This window comes from Podarcis filfolensis, assembly GCF_964270895.1.
Source record: "Podarcis filfolensis genome assembly, chromosome: 2".
Lineage (NCBI taxonomy): Eukaryota > Metazoa > Chordata > Lepidosauria > Squamata > Lacertidae > Podarcis > Podarcis filfolensis.
The window spans coordinates 73,709,380-73,726,691 of NC_139605.1; the positions used below are offsets into that span (position 1 = coordinate 73,709,380).

General features: G+C 41.0%; 1 protein-coding gene across 3 annotated transcripts in view; it reads right to left on the minus strand.

Moving 5' to 3' along the window:
* Positions 1 to 2,501: 2,501 nt before the first annotated feature.
* The window catches only part of UBTD2 (ubiquitin domain containing 2), a 43,827-nt gene continuing 29,016 nt past the window's right edge, over positions 2,502 to 17,312 (minus strand). For all 3 annotated transcript variants that reach the window (XM_083594208.1, XM_083594210.1, XM_083594209.1), the window contains exon 3: positions 2,502 to 9,542. In XM_083594208.1, coding sequence (XP_083450334.1) covers positions 9,145 to 9,542 — 398 coding nt within the window. In that variant the 3' untranslated portion in view covers positions 2,502 to 9,144. The remainder of the gene's footprint in view (positions 9,543 to 17,312) is intronic.

Genomic DNA, 17,312 nt, shown 5'->3' on the forward strand with positions numbered 1-17,312 from the left:
TGCTTTGGAGGATAGAGGGAACTCTCCAAAACATGGCATTGGAGGGGGGTGGGGGTGGGCTGGCGGCAGCGGAAGAGAAGAAATCCCATTGTGTAGTCAGACGTCCTTCCGCTAATGGGACAATTCCATTGACAAAAACCCCAAGTGAGAATCTGTAGCCATCTCTCTCTCCCCCTCTCCTGCCACAAATGCACACCCTGCTTTTTTCAGTGCAGCACTAGGAGGAATGTTCTATCAGTGCAGGGATTTATCTGGGCACAATAGAACATTTCCCTCCTCTCCTCTCCTCCCCCCAAACTGTTCTGTGGAGTTTCCCCAACCCTCTAGAACAAATTTGGAGAAGGTGCAGGATATGCATGGGGAGTGGGAAATTCCCACTGCGCTAGTACAAACATTTAGCTGAATATTGTCCATTATTCTATTGTAATACATTGGTATGATGCAAGAGTTTAAAGTGTCACCTACAGACAAAGTTGTAAACCCAAGAGCTCTTAAGAGAGTTTAAAAACAGCAGCAGAATATAACTAAGAAGGCTTTTGCTGAGACCCTTCTCAGACAGCAGTGGGACCCAAGGGAGAGCACTCGATGCAGAACAAAGGTTGGACCATGGATTGCATAACAGCATCGTAATTATCAGCAGTTTTATTTTCAATTCCTTTCCTAATGATCCCCAGCATGGGATTTTCCTTTTTCACAGCAGTCACACACTAAGTCCACATCTTCATTGAGCTATCCACTACGACCTCAAGGTCTTGTTCAGTCACGGCCAGTTCAGACCCTCAGTGCTTGCCAAATACCTGGGAAAACAAAAATATCCTTGCCTGGTGCTGAAGCAATTGCAGGCAGGCTTCCCTGGGTAAAATGGGTGGCTACTACAAAAGGCCTTTTCTCGTGCTGCCATCCTTTAGACCTTCCTTGAACGCAGAATGACAGAAAGAGCTTCAGATGATGATCTGAAGGGTTGGACAAGTTTGAGGTCTTTTAGGTAGAGTGGTGATCAAAACAATCAGATATCTGGGCACCACAAGAACATCATTTCAGAGGACATCCCCCAGACCATGAGAATGCAGGGAGGGACAAGGAAATGTTTTACCCTACAAGATGTTCATTTAGATCAACAGAAATAACTACTTTGTATTAAGGTTAGCAAAGTGGGAACGCCCCCCCTCCCACATTCAGATAACTCGCAGTTTGAAAGAAAGCATAACCTGTGCGGCAAAAAATTAAAAGGAAACAGAGAAGCACCAATGAAAGGGTCACTGCAATGTAAGGTGTCCTGCCAAAGGTTACTTCGTGAATGAACAGCTGCAGCAAGGTGTAAACCAGGATCTTCCAATCCTGCACTCTCAGTTGTCATGCTATACCTGCCTAAATTCTACTCTTCCCAGAGATGAAGAGATATCAGCAAAATAATCACCATCTCTGGTTGTCAAGATTTAACCTCTGGGTTTTTCTCCAAGGCAGTTAGTGTCTGTTTGCTTGCCCTCTCTCTCTCTCTCCCCACCTCCCTAAGGGGTCCTGAATTTAAGGCAATTATCTAGGTATTACCATGGCTATAATTTTAATATATTCAGCAGATCATTTGAACTTCCTAGCAAGGATGATTCAAATCAGATTGACTGGTTTGGATCAAATTTATGCTAAGCCATATTTAGTTTATGCTCACATGCATGGCTAGCTGTTTTAGAAATTAAAAACTAAACCCAGAATGATATAAAGGGTTAATTGCTGGCCTGTGATTGAACTGCCAGTGACTGCCATTACTAAGATCTCTGTAGAAAGCCTTGTATTTTGCTAGCTGGGTATACTAAAGCATTTCTGTAATGATACAGACCGTTCACTGACCTAAGGACTCCAATAAGACAGAAGAGACACAAGAGGCATTTTGCAGCTATGTTGGGTTAAGAGAAAAAGGACACAGAGTTTGTATTTTAAGGCAAGGCATCTCCAGTACCAATTTTATTTTTAAAAGCCAAATAATAATAATAACCAGGTTTTCTTGTTGTTTTTCCTTTCTGTTTAATACATAGAGTACTATACAGCATATTCCTGGCTTTTAGGAAATCATGATGCTACACTGATTTACTTCATTTAATTGGTCAAAAAAGAACCTATTTGTGCTTTGCTATAGAATTTTAAAGGTGTGCACATACTACTGCAATGTCAGCACAACATAGGTACAGTATAAATATGTAGTGCACCTTGAAAAGGCTAACCCAAATGTTAACTGCATTTCCAGACATTTCACCTTTGGGCTGAAGGAGACTGTAAGAAAAGTTCCACACATCCTGCATGTACAAAGCTAAAAGATTTAGTTTTATAAAAGTTGCACGGAGGAGGGGTGGGGAAGTGCCACATCATAGGAATTCCCCTAATCAGACTTCCCTTTTTAGCTACTGAAAACTGTGTTTCTCTGTATTGGTACCCAATTGCCAACCACCTATGTAACACGAATGCTTCTTTTGATACATGGCACAGAACAAACACTGTACAAAAAAAGATTTACCAGAAAAGAGAAGATTTTTATTCAAGAAATACAAATTGATGGTACCAGCCATCTTTGGAAGCCACTACCAAGAGGCAAATAGGACATTTAAATCCAAGTAATTTGCTCATAACACATTAGAGAAGAATGTCTTTACACACCTCCAGCTGCCTAGTACACAATTTCAGGCATTGCTCAAAAGGCGATCTCCAGTTTCTAGACGTTCCCAGGACATGGAGAGGAGAGGCACTGGTAAGACCCTCGACAGAAGACCATTTCACTGTTTTTGAGTTTAAGACCCAGTAAATTGTTAAAAAAAAATAAATCAAAAAATCCTTTCCCATCTTTGGCTAGATTCAATTGCCAGAAAAAGGGGGATTAAAAGTGTCAGGTGAATTTTAAATATTCATAATGAAAACGACCATGCTTGCATTTTTTTTAAATTGGCAACATGGTTCTGATCCAGAGATAATTAGCACAATATTGAGAAGTATCTAATACATAGTGTCCTCAGCTGAAGGACATGAGTCTATTTCATCACAGACTGCCATTCAGGGCAATGGAGTTCCAACCTCCTTAGGAAACCAACCGTATTTAAACAAACAAAAACCAAACCATTAAGCCACTTTCATACTCTTAGTACTTAAATAAGCTTGCTGGCATGCATCACAGTGCACTCCTCTTTCAAAAGGGGAGTCACAGCCCTGGATTTAAGGCTTCCTATAAATGGGACCAGAGTCTACATAGAAAGAAAAGCGAAGAGACAGGAAGGAAATAAAAATAAACCGCTGAATTAAATTAAGAATACTTCTTGGACACAGAGATATTTTTAAACTAGCTACACTAGTCTTGGATACATGGCTATTAGGCAAAAGAATCAGTAACGTCACAAGTGTTGCATTTTCATATTTTCCTGCTTTAGAATACAAGATGTTGAAAAGGCAGGTTTGCCTCTAAATTCAGTTCTACAACTCCCATATACTGTATTTCTTTACACCATTTACATACTGTTGGGTACAAATTGTGTGTGTGGTGTTGTTGTTTTTTTAAAAAAACAACACTCAGGAAAAGGGTTGTCAGAGAAGTAAACTGAAAATGGAATATTATTGCAGACAGCTGAAGAAATGCACCCCCCAAAAGCTCTATATAATCTTAAGCAAAAATAACCTACCTAGCCAGGGACAATCATGTAAAGACCAAAGGAACTGCTGTTAGAAAACCATATAGTTTTAGACATCCGATATGCATAACTAACACTCTGAGACAAATTAAGAGATATGTCAATGACTGCAATCCTAAAATGATTTTCAAAAACAGCACAAAATTGTATTAACCTACCAGATATGATTTTGTTATATTTTCTCCCTAAGGAGCAATGCACTAAACATGAAGGCCCATTTACCCTTCTTGCGAGCGACACTTAAAATCTTGTTTTATCAAAACACATTGTGCCACAGCTGAATATATTGCTCTCATCGCATCAATCTGAATCCTGATTATTTTTGTAAAATGAATAATGAAACTACAGTATTGAAAAAAGAGGTATTATCTTTGTCCATCAAAATCCTCTCAAAACCCAGTTTATTACACTGCAATTTCACACTTCACCGTTTCCCAAATACCTCCTTAGTCTCTCTAAAGTTTAGAGATCAAGAGAATTACAATCATGGCTTTTAATGTGATCATTTTCTTAATCTCATTGTCTCGTGGTAGAATTTTGTGTAATGCCAATGCAACTAATGTACTAAGCCAAAGCTCTAGTCACATGTTTTGTTTTCAGAATAGGATGGAGCACAGTAAGCAGTATGTGTCTCCTATGCATTCATTCTCCTCGCAACCCGCTTTTTTACATAATGCAGTATCAACAGCGCTACTGTCCTTTTGCCTTTCAAGCTCATCCAAGACAGATTACAGAGAGTCCATTACTTCTGGGTCATGTACTAGTGACACGTCTGCAATAACAAGCATGAAAACCAAAGCTCTGTGCTAAACAAACCTGCCACCACCATATGTCTGTAGATATAATTCACTAGCAAAGGGGAGAAGGTAAATCAGAAATGGCGTATAAATGTGTTACACTGTAAAGAACAATATTGTAACTGTTTGCTTGTTTGCCCTTGGTAGCTCTATGCCAAGTGTTCTGTCTTTAGAATGTATGTGAGTGTGTGCATGTATGTCTGCAGAAGAGGCAAAGCTTTGACTCCAACGATGGGAATGAGCTGGCATAGGCCAGAACCCAATCTGCATGCTGATAAAACATTAAATGCATGCAACAGTGCTTACTTGAATTAGTCTTCTGTTAAAAGTAATAAATGAAATTGCTTGGCCTTGGAGATTAAAAACAATGAAAATCCAGTTGCCTCGCTTATTCTAACTGCTGGGTGAAGGTGAACAACATTAGGTGAAAGGGATATGCCTGACTTATAATCGAGTTTCCCCTAAAAAACCCAGTTCTTTCTAGAGCAGGAAAGAGTAAGAGTAAGCAAGAAACTAAGACTCCTACTTGGTTAACAGATGCATGCAGTTTCCACTCATAGTAAAAACTATTCACGATACCTGAGGAGTTACTTTTGTTTAGAGCTTGAGAGGTGGTTAAGTCACCACTATGCTTATGAAAGACAAGCAATCCTTGAGTGCCTGCCATCAGTACAAAAGGGAGGTATATTGATTTACTGTGCACATATGTGCGTGCACAAGTTCCAATATGGTCCTTCATCACAGTTTGGAGGAATTTCACTACCATTCCAACTGTAGGGATAATGACCTTTTCCTTTCAAGCTGTTCCATTCTAACTGCTGAAGTGGGAGTGCAGCTCCCATTTTTCAGTGCAGCATCATCTGGAAATTTACACGTCATCAGCTTAAAAAGTGTCAAGCACACGTTTTTATTTCTTCACACACATGCACACACACACCGATGTGAAAATGTTTGTCGGAGAAGGTGACTGCATTTTTTAAGAACTGTAGAGCTGCATTCATGTTAGCCAACTTGTGGCAGAGGTAAGTGGAGCTACTCCAAAACCCTCTTGTAACTTGTTCCCTAAGAAAAGTCTGACTACCACAGAGCATTCTACAGTTGGGAACTCATATTCTTTGCCAAATACATGCTGAATACCTGAATGCATGTTGGAAACCTATCTTCATCAAGCATGGCCAGTGCCATGGGTCAGCATCCTTAAGCAGCTGTCATGGGCCCATCATTATCACCTGACCCACAACACTGGCCACTGAAGAACAGCAGAACCCATAACTGATGCCCACCCCCTTTGTCAAAGATGACTGGCAAACCTCCACCCGCCACACAGATAAGCAAGTGGCAATAGTGGCTGAGAACAGCAGTGACTGTTGCTTGCTCATTTGCTCTGTCAATGGCAGCAAGAAGCAGCTACTACTGCCTTCCTCCAGGCATCAGAAGTATGAGAAGTGGCCCACTGGAAGGCATCTGGCTGAGTGAGCCTCACATCACAAACCTGGAGCTGGCCCAGCCATCAAGCAACGTGGCTTGAAAACATTTCACGTAATCCTGAACATATTCCGAAAAGGGCAGAAGTACTCACAGAAGTTATCAGCCTATTTTTAGCTCAATTCAATTTTAATATCTATAAATTATTTTTGTCTGTTTAACTTGGGAAAAATGAGACCACTCGACACATACTTTTATTTTGCAAGGTATACTTTTTCTGATATGTAATGGCTGTGGTGTGCACCAAATAAGTTTATTACTTGGAAATTACAAAGAAACTAACTGGTACCAACTAAATGGATCAACACCTAGGATGCCTCTCCAAAAATCAGCATTTAGAGTTTTTATGCAGCAGTCTAGCATTCCTTTTCACTTCAGCACATGTGGAATGACTTCAAAAAGAGTCACAATGACATTAGATTTTGCCTTAAATATTTTAGCTTTTTAGTCAATTGTTTAGCATGCACCCTTTGTGACAAATGAAGGATCTGCATCCTTCTGAACTTCTAAAATATAAGTGTTTGCTCCTAATATTAGCACAAGTGAACATGGTATCTGAGAAAGTGGGGGAACTTAACAAATCCCTAGAAGACAGATACCCTTTTGCTGTATGCTGCTGCCATCTGGCCAAAACTACATTGAAAGACCCTGCAGTATTCGACTGTGCCCAGAAGAATGCTGTGGTGGTGACACACAATGATACATTCATATGGCAAGTGGTTCCAAGTCTGAACTGATTTCCGAAAAGAGAAACCTCCTTTGAGAAACTTTGCAACCTACCCTACACTGAAAATGCAATATAATTCTAAATTTTTATGTTTCATTGTTCTAGTTTCTAGTTATCACAGCAAGATAACCCGAGTAAGGCTAGGTTAGTTATAGGACACTTAAGTATTGTAGCTCTCCTCACTGCAGAGAGGAAGAGGTCCACCCTAGATTATTCCATCAGTGGACCAAAAACATGCCTTTTCACAGATAAAAATAACTGTAAAGTAGATTCAGTGCTTAGCAAGAAGAATATTAATGAGTTCTGTTTGAAAAATGATTAATAATAGTGGTGCTAACAGGAACATGACCACACCAAAAGAACAGAACCAATGATCAAGTATACATGTAATATTAAGCTGCACCATAGCTTAGTGCAAACAAGCATGCTTCCCCAGAGAAAATCACTGTCACTTTGCTCCCCTTCCAGTCCTGCTGCTGCACTGCTGTGAGCTAAGCTATGGCTTGGCTGAGCATTCTGTCTGAACCCAAGTTCATGGTTTCTCTTGCTCCAGACAAACCGCAAGCTGTAACCAAGGGGAGGAGGAGAAAAGCAGCCACAATCTTTTCTCTGGGAACCCACGTTTGCTCTTTTTCCGACAAGCCCATGGTTTGGCTTCGTGTCATGTGTGAACCAGGTCAGGGACAACAAAAAGCACAGAGAATCTAAACAAAAGAGTTATGTATACTTCTTTTCAAAAGATGCACATTGCTAGGACTGATTTGTTCAGTATTACTCGACAGAATTTAACTGGACTGCTATCAATCTTGCCCGAAGCCCTCTTAGAAGGATATACCTCCTACTCTAAAGAATGGCTTGCTTTCACATTCTGAAGGGAAAATGCTGTGTGATATTGCTAAGGTTACTGTGATGTTTCAGATAAATCTGCCAAGTAGAAAAAGTGGCCCATCAATCTGACATACATGCACTGCATATACACTGTCATATGCATGAGTGTGAATAAGTGTAACTGAAGCCATGGCAGGGAAGATAAAGAATGCTTGAAATATGCACACTGCTTTTCACAAACCAACTCAATCCACTTCTTTCTGTAAGCTACCCATCACCAGCAAGATACAAAAGTATTTAGGTCAGGAGCAACTAAGCTGTGGCCCTCCAGATGCTGCTGGACTCCAACCCCCATCATGCCTGATCGTTGGCCATGTTGACTGGGGCTGATCCTACAATTTCTGGAGGCCCACTGGTAAGCCACCCCTGACATAAGGATTTGTGGAATAGTAATACAAATATTCTTGAAATATACAACTCCCCCCAAAATATTGAAAGATCTAATGGTGTAAAGGAAAGATCAGATGATTTAACAATCTACAATATCTTCCTAATTTTCAATCATTATTCCCATCTCTTCCCCCAAGGGTCAAGTGTGTGTGTAATCACTTAGCAGAATAAGATGATGCATCTGAGTCCCAGTTATGCCAAGCAACATAAAGATCAGTGGGGAGATATATGATACTGTCAAGCAAGTTGCACACCCTTACCTTACAGAAGTGTATGACAGGGCTTCCTGTGCTTTTCTTCTGTAGTATGTTAATAGCTATTGCTGTGAATAAAGGGGGTTTAAAATCACTATATTGGGCCTAAACATTATCGGCTAACATACTAAGTGAAATAAGTCCTGTGCCTTCTTTTGCTTTTGTTTCTCAGGCTGGTGAACCTCAAATAATAAGCTTTTTAACTAGATACAGAAGTATACGGTAACTGCAATTCCATGTAACATTACATATTTGCTAAACAATAGCCTAATTTTTCAGAGAGCAATATTTAGCACATACTGAAGCCAGCAATGGCAAATCACTATTGCTTGCTATTTCAGAATATACCAAAAAACTTTAATTTGGGATCATCTATACTAATCAGATTGCACCTGATAGTCTGTCCCAGAATCCTTCACCATCCCATTTAAATATTAGCCTTGTTGAGCTAATGTGAAACTAGAATAGACACAATTCCTACAATTATCACAGCATACTAGATTTACCAGAGCAGCTACACTGATTGGCTGAACTGTAAGTGATGCTGATTTCACAAAATACTTCAGTTTGGTTTAATCCTTTTAAAAGTGCCTTTCCCTTTAATGGATCAGTACTTCACTTATAGTTCAAACCACTTTTTAAGCATCATCCTCTGTAAACTTCAGGATCTCTTTCACACACATGTTCCAGATTTACTTTGTTAAGAACGTCTTACTGTGGTGTCAAGAATTCCTAAATTGGGCAAAGTCTCCAGGGGCAGTTTAGGAACGTGTGTGTGCTTCATGTGTGTGTGTTCCCCCCCTAAAGCTCCATCACAGATGGAATTTCTGCTGGTCATTGTTTAGAACCAACCCACTAGTCGGAGAGAACAAAAATAGTGAAAAAGTTCCCACATGGTAAGAAGAGCAGAAAAGGAAAAGAGAAACATACAGGCAAAGTCAGTTCTCCACCGGGGTGGGGTTTGTTAAGGGCTGGCTCACAATGACTTGCACCACATAGTCCCTTGGTATTTTCAACTCCTCCAGTTTCATTTTGTCTGCCAGGGGCCTGCCTGAAAAAAACCACCGCTGGCTGCTGGGCTCCACACCCTCTGCTGTGTGCAGTCTTCTCTTCATGTGATAGACAGTGTCCATACTGCGGACCACAAGTTTGAGGTCTTTGCCTGTTGAGAGGCGTAAACGAAGCTGACATTCATGACCCGAGTTAGGTGGTGGATCGGGAATATCCAGAGTCTCTAAATCCCCCTTCTCTTCTATCATGTTGATGGGCGGGGCCAGGCAGTAGACAGGAAGCTGGTATCGGTTTCCCAGTTCGTCATAGCACTCGGTAAGAGCACCTTCAGAAGAGATGGAAAGAAAAAAACAGGGTTAAGTGACAAAGTTTTAAATAAAATCAACATTATACTCCTTGAGATGTTCTTTGATTCTAGTACTGTTTACGCTTAAACTCCTGAACAGTGTGTAATGACCAACTTCTTCTCCCAGCTCCAGAGGTTTAAGTATTATTACTGAGAAGCTATACCAGTGAGTGCTTTTTCCTCCTTGTGAATATTTTGTTTTTTTTTTTAAAAAAAAAGCTCAAAAATGAAATACAGAGTAGATGTAACTTACCAACCCAACAAGTTATGAGTGATAAATATAAAGGAATTAAAACACATTTCACTTTCTTACTTATGTTTTTCTGCATAAAGGATGCAAGAAAAATTTGGGCTTATGCTACAATTTTATCTTAGGCTCTGAATAGAAAATGGTAGTTTGGGATATTTATGTTTTCTTCTTGAGTCATGTAAGATTTTATGCCATTAAAAGAATGTTCAGAGGAGAGCTAAAAAGGCAAATAGCTATGTACAATAGTAAAAGCATGTAAAGACAGATTAAAAACAAGCAGATAAATATCTAGATGGCTTCCCATATGCATTAAAACCTTGAAATGTTCACATTTCTAATTCTAATTAACGTCTAACAAGCCAACATTTCCTATTCTATGAATGTCCATAGCACAGGCAAGTGCAGGAGGTGTGCTAGGTGTGCCCGGGCATACCCTAATGTTTTTAAAAAATGGGGAACAAGGGAAGCAAAGGGAGAGAGATATAAGTACAGTGGTACCTCAGGTTACATACGCTTCAGGTTACAGACTCCGCTAACCCAGAAATAGTACCTCCGGTTAAGAACTTTGCTTCAGGCTGAGAACAGAAATTGCGCAGCTGTGGCGCGGCAGCAGCAGCAGCGGGAGGCCCCATTAGCTAAAGTGGTGCTTCAGGTTAAGAACAGTTTCAGGTTAAGAACGGACCTCCAGAATGAATTAAGTTCTTAACCCGAGGTACCACTGTAGAATAAAAAGGCTGGAAAGGATCTGCAATTTCTTCCTGCAACTGTCTCTGGAAACAGTAGTGGGGTGACTGGCTCCAGTGGTGGCAGTAAGGGAAGAAGAACCCCCTCCTCCGCAGGCAGAAGCTGCAGATCCATTCCAGTCTTTTTCTTTTGAATACATGCATCTCTGCCCTATGGTCCTGCCTGCATCCAAGCTTTCCTGCCCACCTTTTGTGTAGATAATATCTGTGGGGGTGAGGAGCTACTTTTGTGATACACAAAGAGGATGCCCTCACCCATCCAGATCTGCCCAAAACCTGTCCAGCTTAGCACAGGTCTTTTTCTCCACTGGAAAAATCTGTTTTGGTTTTTTGGGCTACTTGTGTTGCACTTGTTTTGTTAGGTTTTTATTTCTGTATCTCCTCCTTGCCTTATCATTCCCTCCTATTCTTTCTTCACTAAAATAATCAAATAATAATAATTGAATGCACACCCTAATGAATTGTGCTGTGGTTGCCTATGGCCCACAGGCAAAGTCCACAGCAATCCAGAGTGGGCGGGGGAAGAGAGGACTGAAGGCAGAAGAACTGTCAAACCCAATGCCTTGGCTGGCCTTCTGTTGGCAGGGCAGAAGGGAATATTTTTCCTTTTTGGGTGTGTCTTTTGTTGGCTTAAAAAAAAGAGAGACTTTGCTTCCCATTGGCCACAATGGAAAGGAAATCAGTACACCAGCTGGCAGCTCTTGGCGGGTTTGGGGTGGAGTTTGAAGGAACAGGAGGACTTGGCACACAGCAGATTGTTTTTGCCATCTCTATTTTGCCTCCTCTGCCACCAGAGCATTGATGGGGAAGGACAAGCGCAGATATTACCATAGCTGCAATGAGAAGGTCTCCAGGAAGACCTGCTGCTCTTCCTATGTACCCTCCTCCTCTCTGTGTTCAGATATGTAAAATCCTCTGGCCCTGCCAGGAACCTAACACCTGTTTCAGCATTCACAAGGTCAGGGTTTGCATCATGCCTTCCACTCACTGTGTGAGGAACAAGGAAGAGAGTGGACAGTTTCACCACAGGCAGAATAATGGCAGCCAAGTAAGGAAATTATACAAATCTGCATATTCCAGTTTCTGGAACCAGTTAATTTCATTTCTTACAATTCTTTGCATGAGTATATGAAAAGGGATGCATATAGTAATCTGAGCTGTTGATACACAAGAATCTATAAACTAGAGAAAAGCGTACTCATGCTTTAATCCTCCTAACCACATTACTGCATTACTATCCACTCTCTGATTCACCAGGGCTGAGCTCTAATATATTAGCAGAGCAGCTTTCATGGGCAAAAAGCATTGCAGCTGGATACAAGACAATGATAACAAAGTATCATTGCACTATTCAGCTTTGCGTTTCTCTAAAATTATCTGCCATACTTATACACATTTCTCAAAAGGCATTTCAATAATTTCCATGGAAGCAGTTTGCTATTTACATTTGGAGGTCAACATATTATTGCCCTTTAAAGCAAGTATCTAAGAATGCACATAATTTTCTGCCTGAGCTGCTTAGCAAAACAGCAATAGAATTTGATGAATTGTGGAAGCTGGGCACTTTAGTTTTAAAGAAACAGGGACAGACATTATTAAGACTTGGCTTGAAGGCACAAGAGCTAAAGTGACCAGCTGTAAAAACCAGTCAGTGACAGGATAGGAAGGAAATACTGGATAGTTCTTACCAGTGAGGAGCAAGGAGCAGCACTGAAAGTGGAGAGCCAACTCCCCCCCCCAGCTTTGTGAGCAATGTTCCATTTAAAAAACCCCTACTAAGATAATGTGTGCCTCCTTCTTGCTTCTAATTCAATTCTGAAACACATTTTAAATGGGCTCAGCAGATAAGAGATGTTGTGGAAGTTGCAATGATGTTTAAAAATAATCCTTGGATACTGGGGATCATCAATCACAAACTGAGGGTGGTACACTTCACATTTTGCCTGCTTCTTGTCTGAATGACAAAGCCATTAAAAAGAACTTTACTTTCTTCATAGCTATGGCCGAGAACATTCTTTGATGTTCTTGCTTTGGCAGCAGTCAAAAGAGAACTGAGCAGGAAGACATTCATCTGCCTCTTGAGCAACGTTTGAAACTCCCATTGTTCTAAGTGCGTTTTGTGAGGAGGAATTTCATTAAGGCGAGCAGTTTCTGAGCTCTGGGTGCAGCACTGAGCTTAAAATTTCAGATTAAAACTGCCACTGCTGGAAGAAAAGGAGGACCGTTTCTGCCTCCCCACTTCCAGCCACTCTCTTAAGACTGGAGAAGGGACCCTCATAAGAATATTAGGGCGGGTGGGCAGGGGAAGTATGGCTTTGGTTGTTGTTTTTTGCAGTCTTCAGATGAGGACTAGACCATGTGAAAAATGAACATAAGATACTAGCTGCGATTCACTGATTTTCAGCTTAGTATTCTTGTTATAAAGAAAGCGCGCCAAGACACTCCATTGTGGTGCCCACAACCTAGGTTTAAGGTGCCATTAGCTCCTAGCTTTCATATTTCTGTTTCTAACACAGCTCTCGATACAGATATCTACTTTGGGGGTTTCTCCCTAAAGAGGAGCAGCTTGAATGCCTACTTGTGCCATTTTAGCTCCAGACATTTCTAAGTTGTTACTCCAACACAGTGTAAATCTTGTGTGTGGCTACACAAGACCACAAAAAACTGCCTAATTTTATGTATTCAAATGAACATTAACTACTCTCAGGAGAATTTAAGAACAAACTTCAACATATTACAGGAAATATAGGGCAGTATTCAACATAACAGTTATGCTAGCACAATGGTTTTAAGCTACACAACTTAACTGGCCTCTCCGCTGCCCCAAATATGTGTCAACAGACACTGACGCATTGCTCATAGAAAAAAGCTCTTTGCCTATCTTCTCTTATGCATGGCATGGAAAAAATAGTTAGATAAAAAGCCTTTTCTTCCTCTTTCATAACAGTAGACCTCAACAAGAACCCTCCAACAGCATATGAATCAATTTGGCCAGTGGCGTAGCGTGGGGGGTGCAGGGGGGGCCAGCCGCACCGGGCGCAACATCTGGGGTTAGGGCAAATCCACGGGTTAGGGGGCGCAAATCCACAGGTTAGGGGGCGCAAATTACTTGCCTTGCCCCGGGTGCTGACAACCCACGCTACGCCACTGAATTTGGCTAACTTGACCCAACAGCCCCCACCCCCATGCAAACAAAACTCACTGCAGTCAATTGAAGGCAACCAAGCACACCCTGGGCCCCCCCAACTTCTCTCAACACCAATGAAAACTAATAAATGAATAGAAAGAGAACCTACATACAGTGATGATGACAACTTGCACATATACTATGTAAAAGAATGAAAGTTTACTACCCCCTTTTCTCCCCCTACCTCTCTTCTCCCCCAACCTTATACTGTATACAGCATTAAAATGTCACATCAAATATAACTGATCTGTAGAAAGGACTTTATGATCTGAAAACAGAGATGATGTATGTACTTTTGTAACCCCAGAAAGTCTTTCATAAAAACAATAAAAAATAACAGTAGAACTCATGGACATCCAATGAAGCTGAATGTTGGAAGCATGCCTTCAGTCCTGATATCCAATGAAATGTGGGCATGTATATGGGGACATGTTTCATATAGCAGAGGCTAAGTACAAATAGGAACTGAGCAGGAAGAGCAAGTAGCCTTGTCTTGTGGATTTTTGAGAGTGGATACACTGGCACTTGCAGACACCATGCTGGCAATCCCTGAGTTAAGAGCTAGCTCTTGGAAACAGCAAATCTGTTGAAGGTATACAATTTAACACTCATATATTGCTGTTTGTGTGCAACAACAGTACAGAATGAAAGCTGCCCCCATTCAATTAGTAGCAGTTGAAGCTGGATTTCTATAAAGTTGGAGGGAGTGAAATGAAAAAGGTATTTAAATATACCTTCCTGAAGAAACCAGAGGCCTTTCTCCTGGGCATGGTCGGCCAATTGGTGCCAAAGAAGGACAGAACTTTCTTTATGTATGCAACAACAGCAGCAAGAATTCTCATCGCAAAGTATTGGAAGACACAAGATCTACCCACCTTGGAAGAATGGCAGATGAAAGTGATAGACTATATGGAATTGGCGGAAATGACTGGCAGAATCCGAGACCAGGGAGAAGAGTTGGTGGAAGAAGATTGGAAGAAGTTTAAAGACTATTTGCAGAAACATTGTAAAATTAATGAATGCTAAAATGAAGTTGGATTGAAATGAAGTGGCTTTAGCAATAAGGTTTAAAAGAATATGTAAAAATGGACTGATAATTAGATGAAATATAAAGTTATAATATGTTAAGATATAGAATTAAGATAAATACAAAGAGGGAAAGGATTTGCTGAATTAACCATGTGAATTGGAATACAAAAAAGGGAGGTGTGAGGAGGTCAGGAAACAAGTAATTGAAATATAAGATACGAAAAGATTGATTTGTTTTTTAATTGTTTTTTATTTCCTTATGTATTTTGTATTTTTCTTTGCATTTTTGTATCTTTTTTCTTTTTATTCTTATTTTTCTTTTCTTATTCTGTAATTCTCTTTTGTCTGTAAAATTTCAATAAATATTTTTTTTAAAAAAAATATAAAGTTGGAGGGAGATAGGGGAGGGAAAGAGGTCTGCAGTATGCTAAATAGTTCTTGACCGTATTTTTCATTCTAGCTGTCATGCTCACAAACATGATTATATTGAATTCTAACCACCATCCTCATTAAGGTTTGTTTGTGCAAATGTGGCACTCAGAATGAAGACCCTAGAGCACATTTTTAAAAGGACAAAACCAACGAGTAAACAAGCAGAAATTCAAGAAAGCACTAGCAACATCCCTCATTAAGCTAGCTTCAAACAAAACCTATATGAATATCACTGACTGTTTCAGTAAACTGGGCATTCATACCATTTGTTTTATTCTCATAGTAACTTCCTTTAAAATTGTGACAGCTAAAGGAAACAGCAAGTACTAAATAGGAGCATTAACTAATCTCAAAGTATTGCAAAGATGCATCATCTTTCTGTCTGGAGCCCACATTACTAGTTTTAAGCCGGCTAATGAGCTGCCAACCAGGAACACATTCCTGCCTGATTCACACAGTTACTGTTATCCTGCACTATGCTGCCAAAATTCTTCACCCATCTCAACTCACTGATTAATTCCTCCTGAAATTCTTACACTGGTTTCCTGTTCACCCTCTTCATTTCAGCTTCAAAGCCCTACCTTGCCTTCACCCTCACTCTTCTCCCCTTCTCTGCCCAATGTATCCTTGACCAAGAGAGTCAGGTTTCCTGTAACATCTAATGACTTCATCCTGTCGCCCTTCCTGCCTCTTATGCTGTGAACTGCCTCCCAAATCACCTGCGTGGTCCCACTGCAATTCCTTCAATTCCCTTCTCAAAAGCTCTTTCCCGTGAAGTTATTGGCACAATCCCCTGGAAACCATACTCTATTGTATTTAAATCTAAGTATAAGAAAGTGAAACTGATTGTTATTTCCTTCTTCAACCCTGCCTCCATTTCTCTCTCCTGTGTTGAACCAGCTGAATGTAAGCCCTCTAGGCAGGACCTGTCCTCTTGTACTCCATAAACCATTATTCATACCAATGGGAAAACAACAAATACTACTCTTGGGGCTAATTTTCAATCTGTGCCAATATACTTTTTGAAACTGCAGTTTTAAACTTGGTCACCAGAGCATTCTTTCATAGATCAGGGTAATGATTCAGTGGGCCACTACAAAAAATTGTTCACTATTTTCACTGAAAAAGTAAATCCGGTTTTGGGCCCAGAGTGGCTACTTCAAGGGAGGCACAATGAACCTGCACCTATGAGAAGTCAATAGAGGTAATAATTGAACATATGTTGTACAGTTGTGTGCACGTGCTCTTTTTCTTTTGCTCATTCACATTTTCTCTACTCCACCTCCAAATCTCCTTTGCCCTGTATCAATTTAGGGTCACTTCATACATTACTTTGCATTTTTGCTCTCCAAGAATATCTTATTCATGTAAGAAGTGTACTATACAAGCTTGAAGCTTGCAGGGCCACTGGAAGGCGCTGCAACAAACTCAATGAGTTCCTCATTTATGCTGAGCAGGTGTGGGTGGCAGCCCAGAAGAGAGAGGTTGACATTCAATATCTTGTGGGAACTGAAGTTGTTGTGCAGAACCCTGACTTTTATGTACTCATAAGGCACTGTTATGTTTCCAAGGGGTTGCTCGGGAGCAAGCAGGCAAATATCTCCCTGCCTGGCTGTGAAAACCTGGCTTGGCTGCCAAAGTAAACTTTATCTGTCCGGAGCGCCACTCTCCCGTGGCTGGCTCAATCGCTGGCAGAATCCGTGAGTGGGCGGTTCTTAAACTTCCCCCAGCAAAGAAGCTCCTTGACGCCCAGTCGGCGCCTCCCCTCTCTGCGCGAATGCTTTCTGCACAAAGAGGGCGTGGGCAGCGGAGGACCCCTTCCCTCCCCCCAGGTAAGGAGTCCTGGGACCGCCTCGCCATTTCTGACTCCTGCACCTCCTCTCCACTGGAGCCGCGTTTATTCTCTTCCGCAGAAGAGGAGCTACTTCCCACGATCCCTGGAGGCTCTCTATAATTCATCTGGCTTTTGCTCTCACCCTCCTGCACTGATGGCAGTTCCCTGACAGGCACAAAGAAAAATCTTTGTGACAGGTATTTGGTTGGTGGCAACAACAAAGACTGTGGATTCTAGTTATCTTCCTGAAGTACCTCCCAGCATTTTGGGAAAC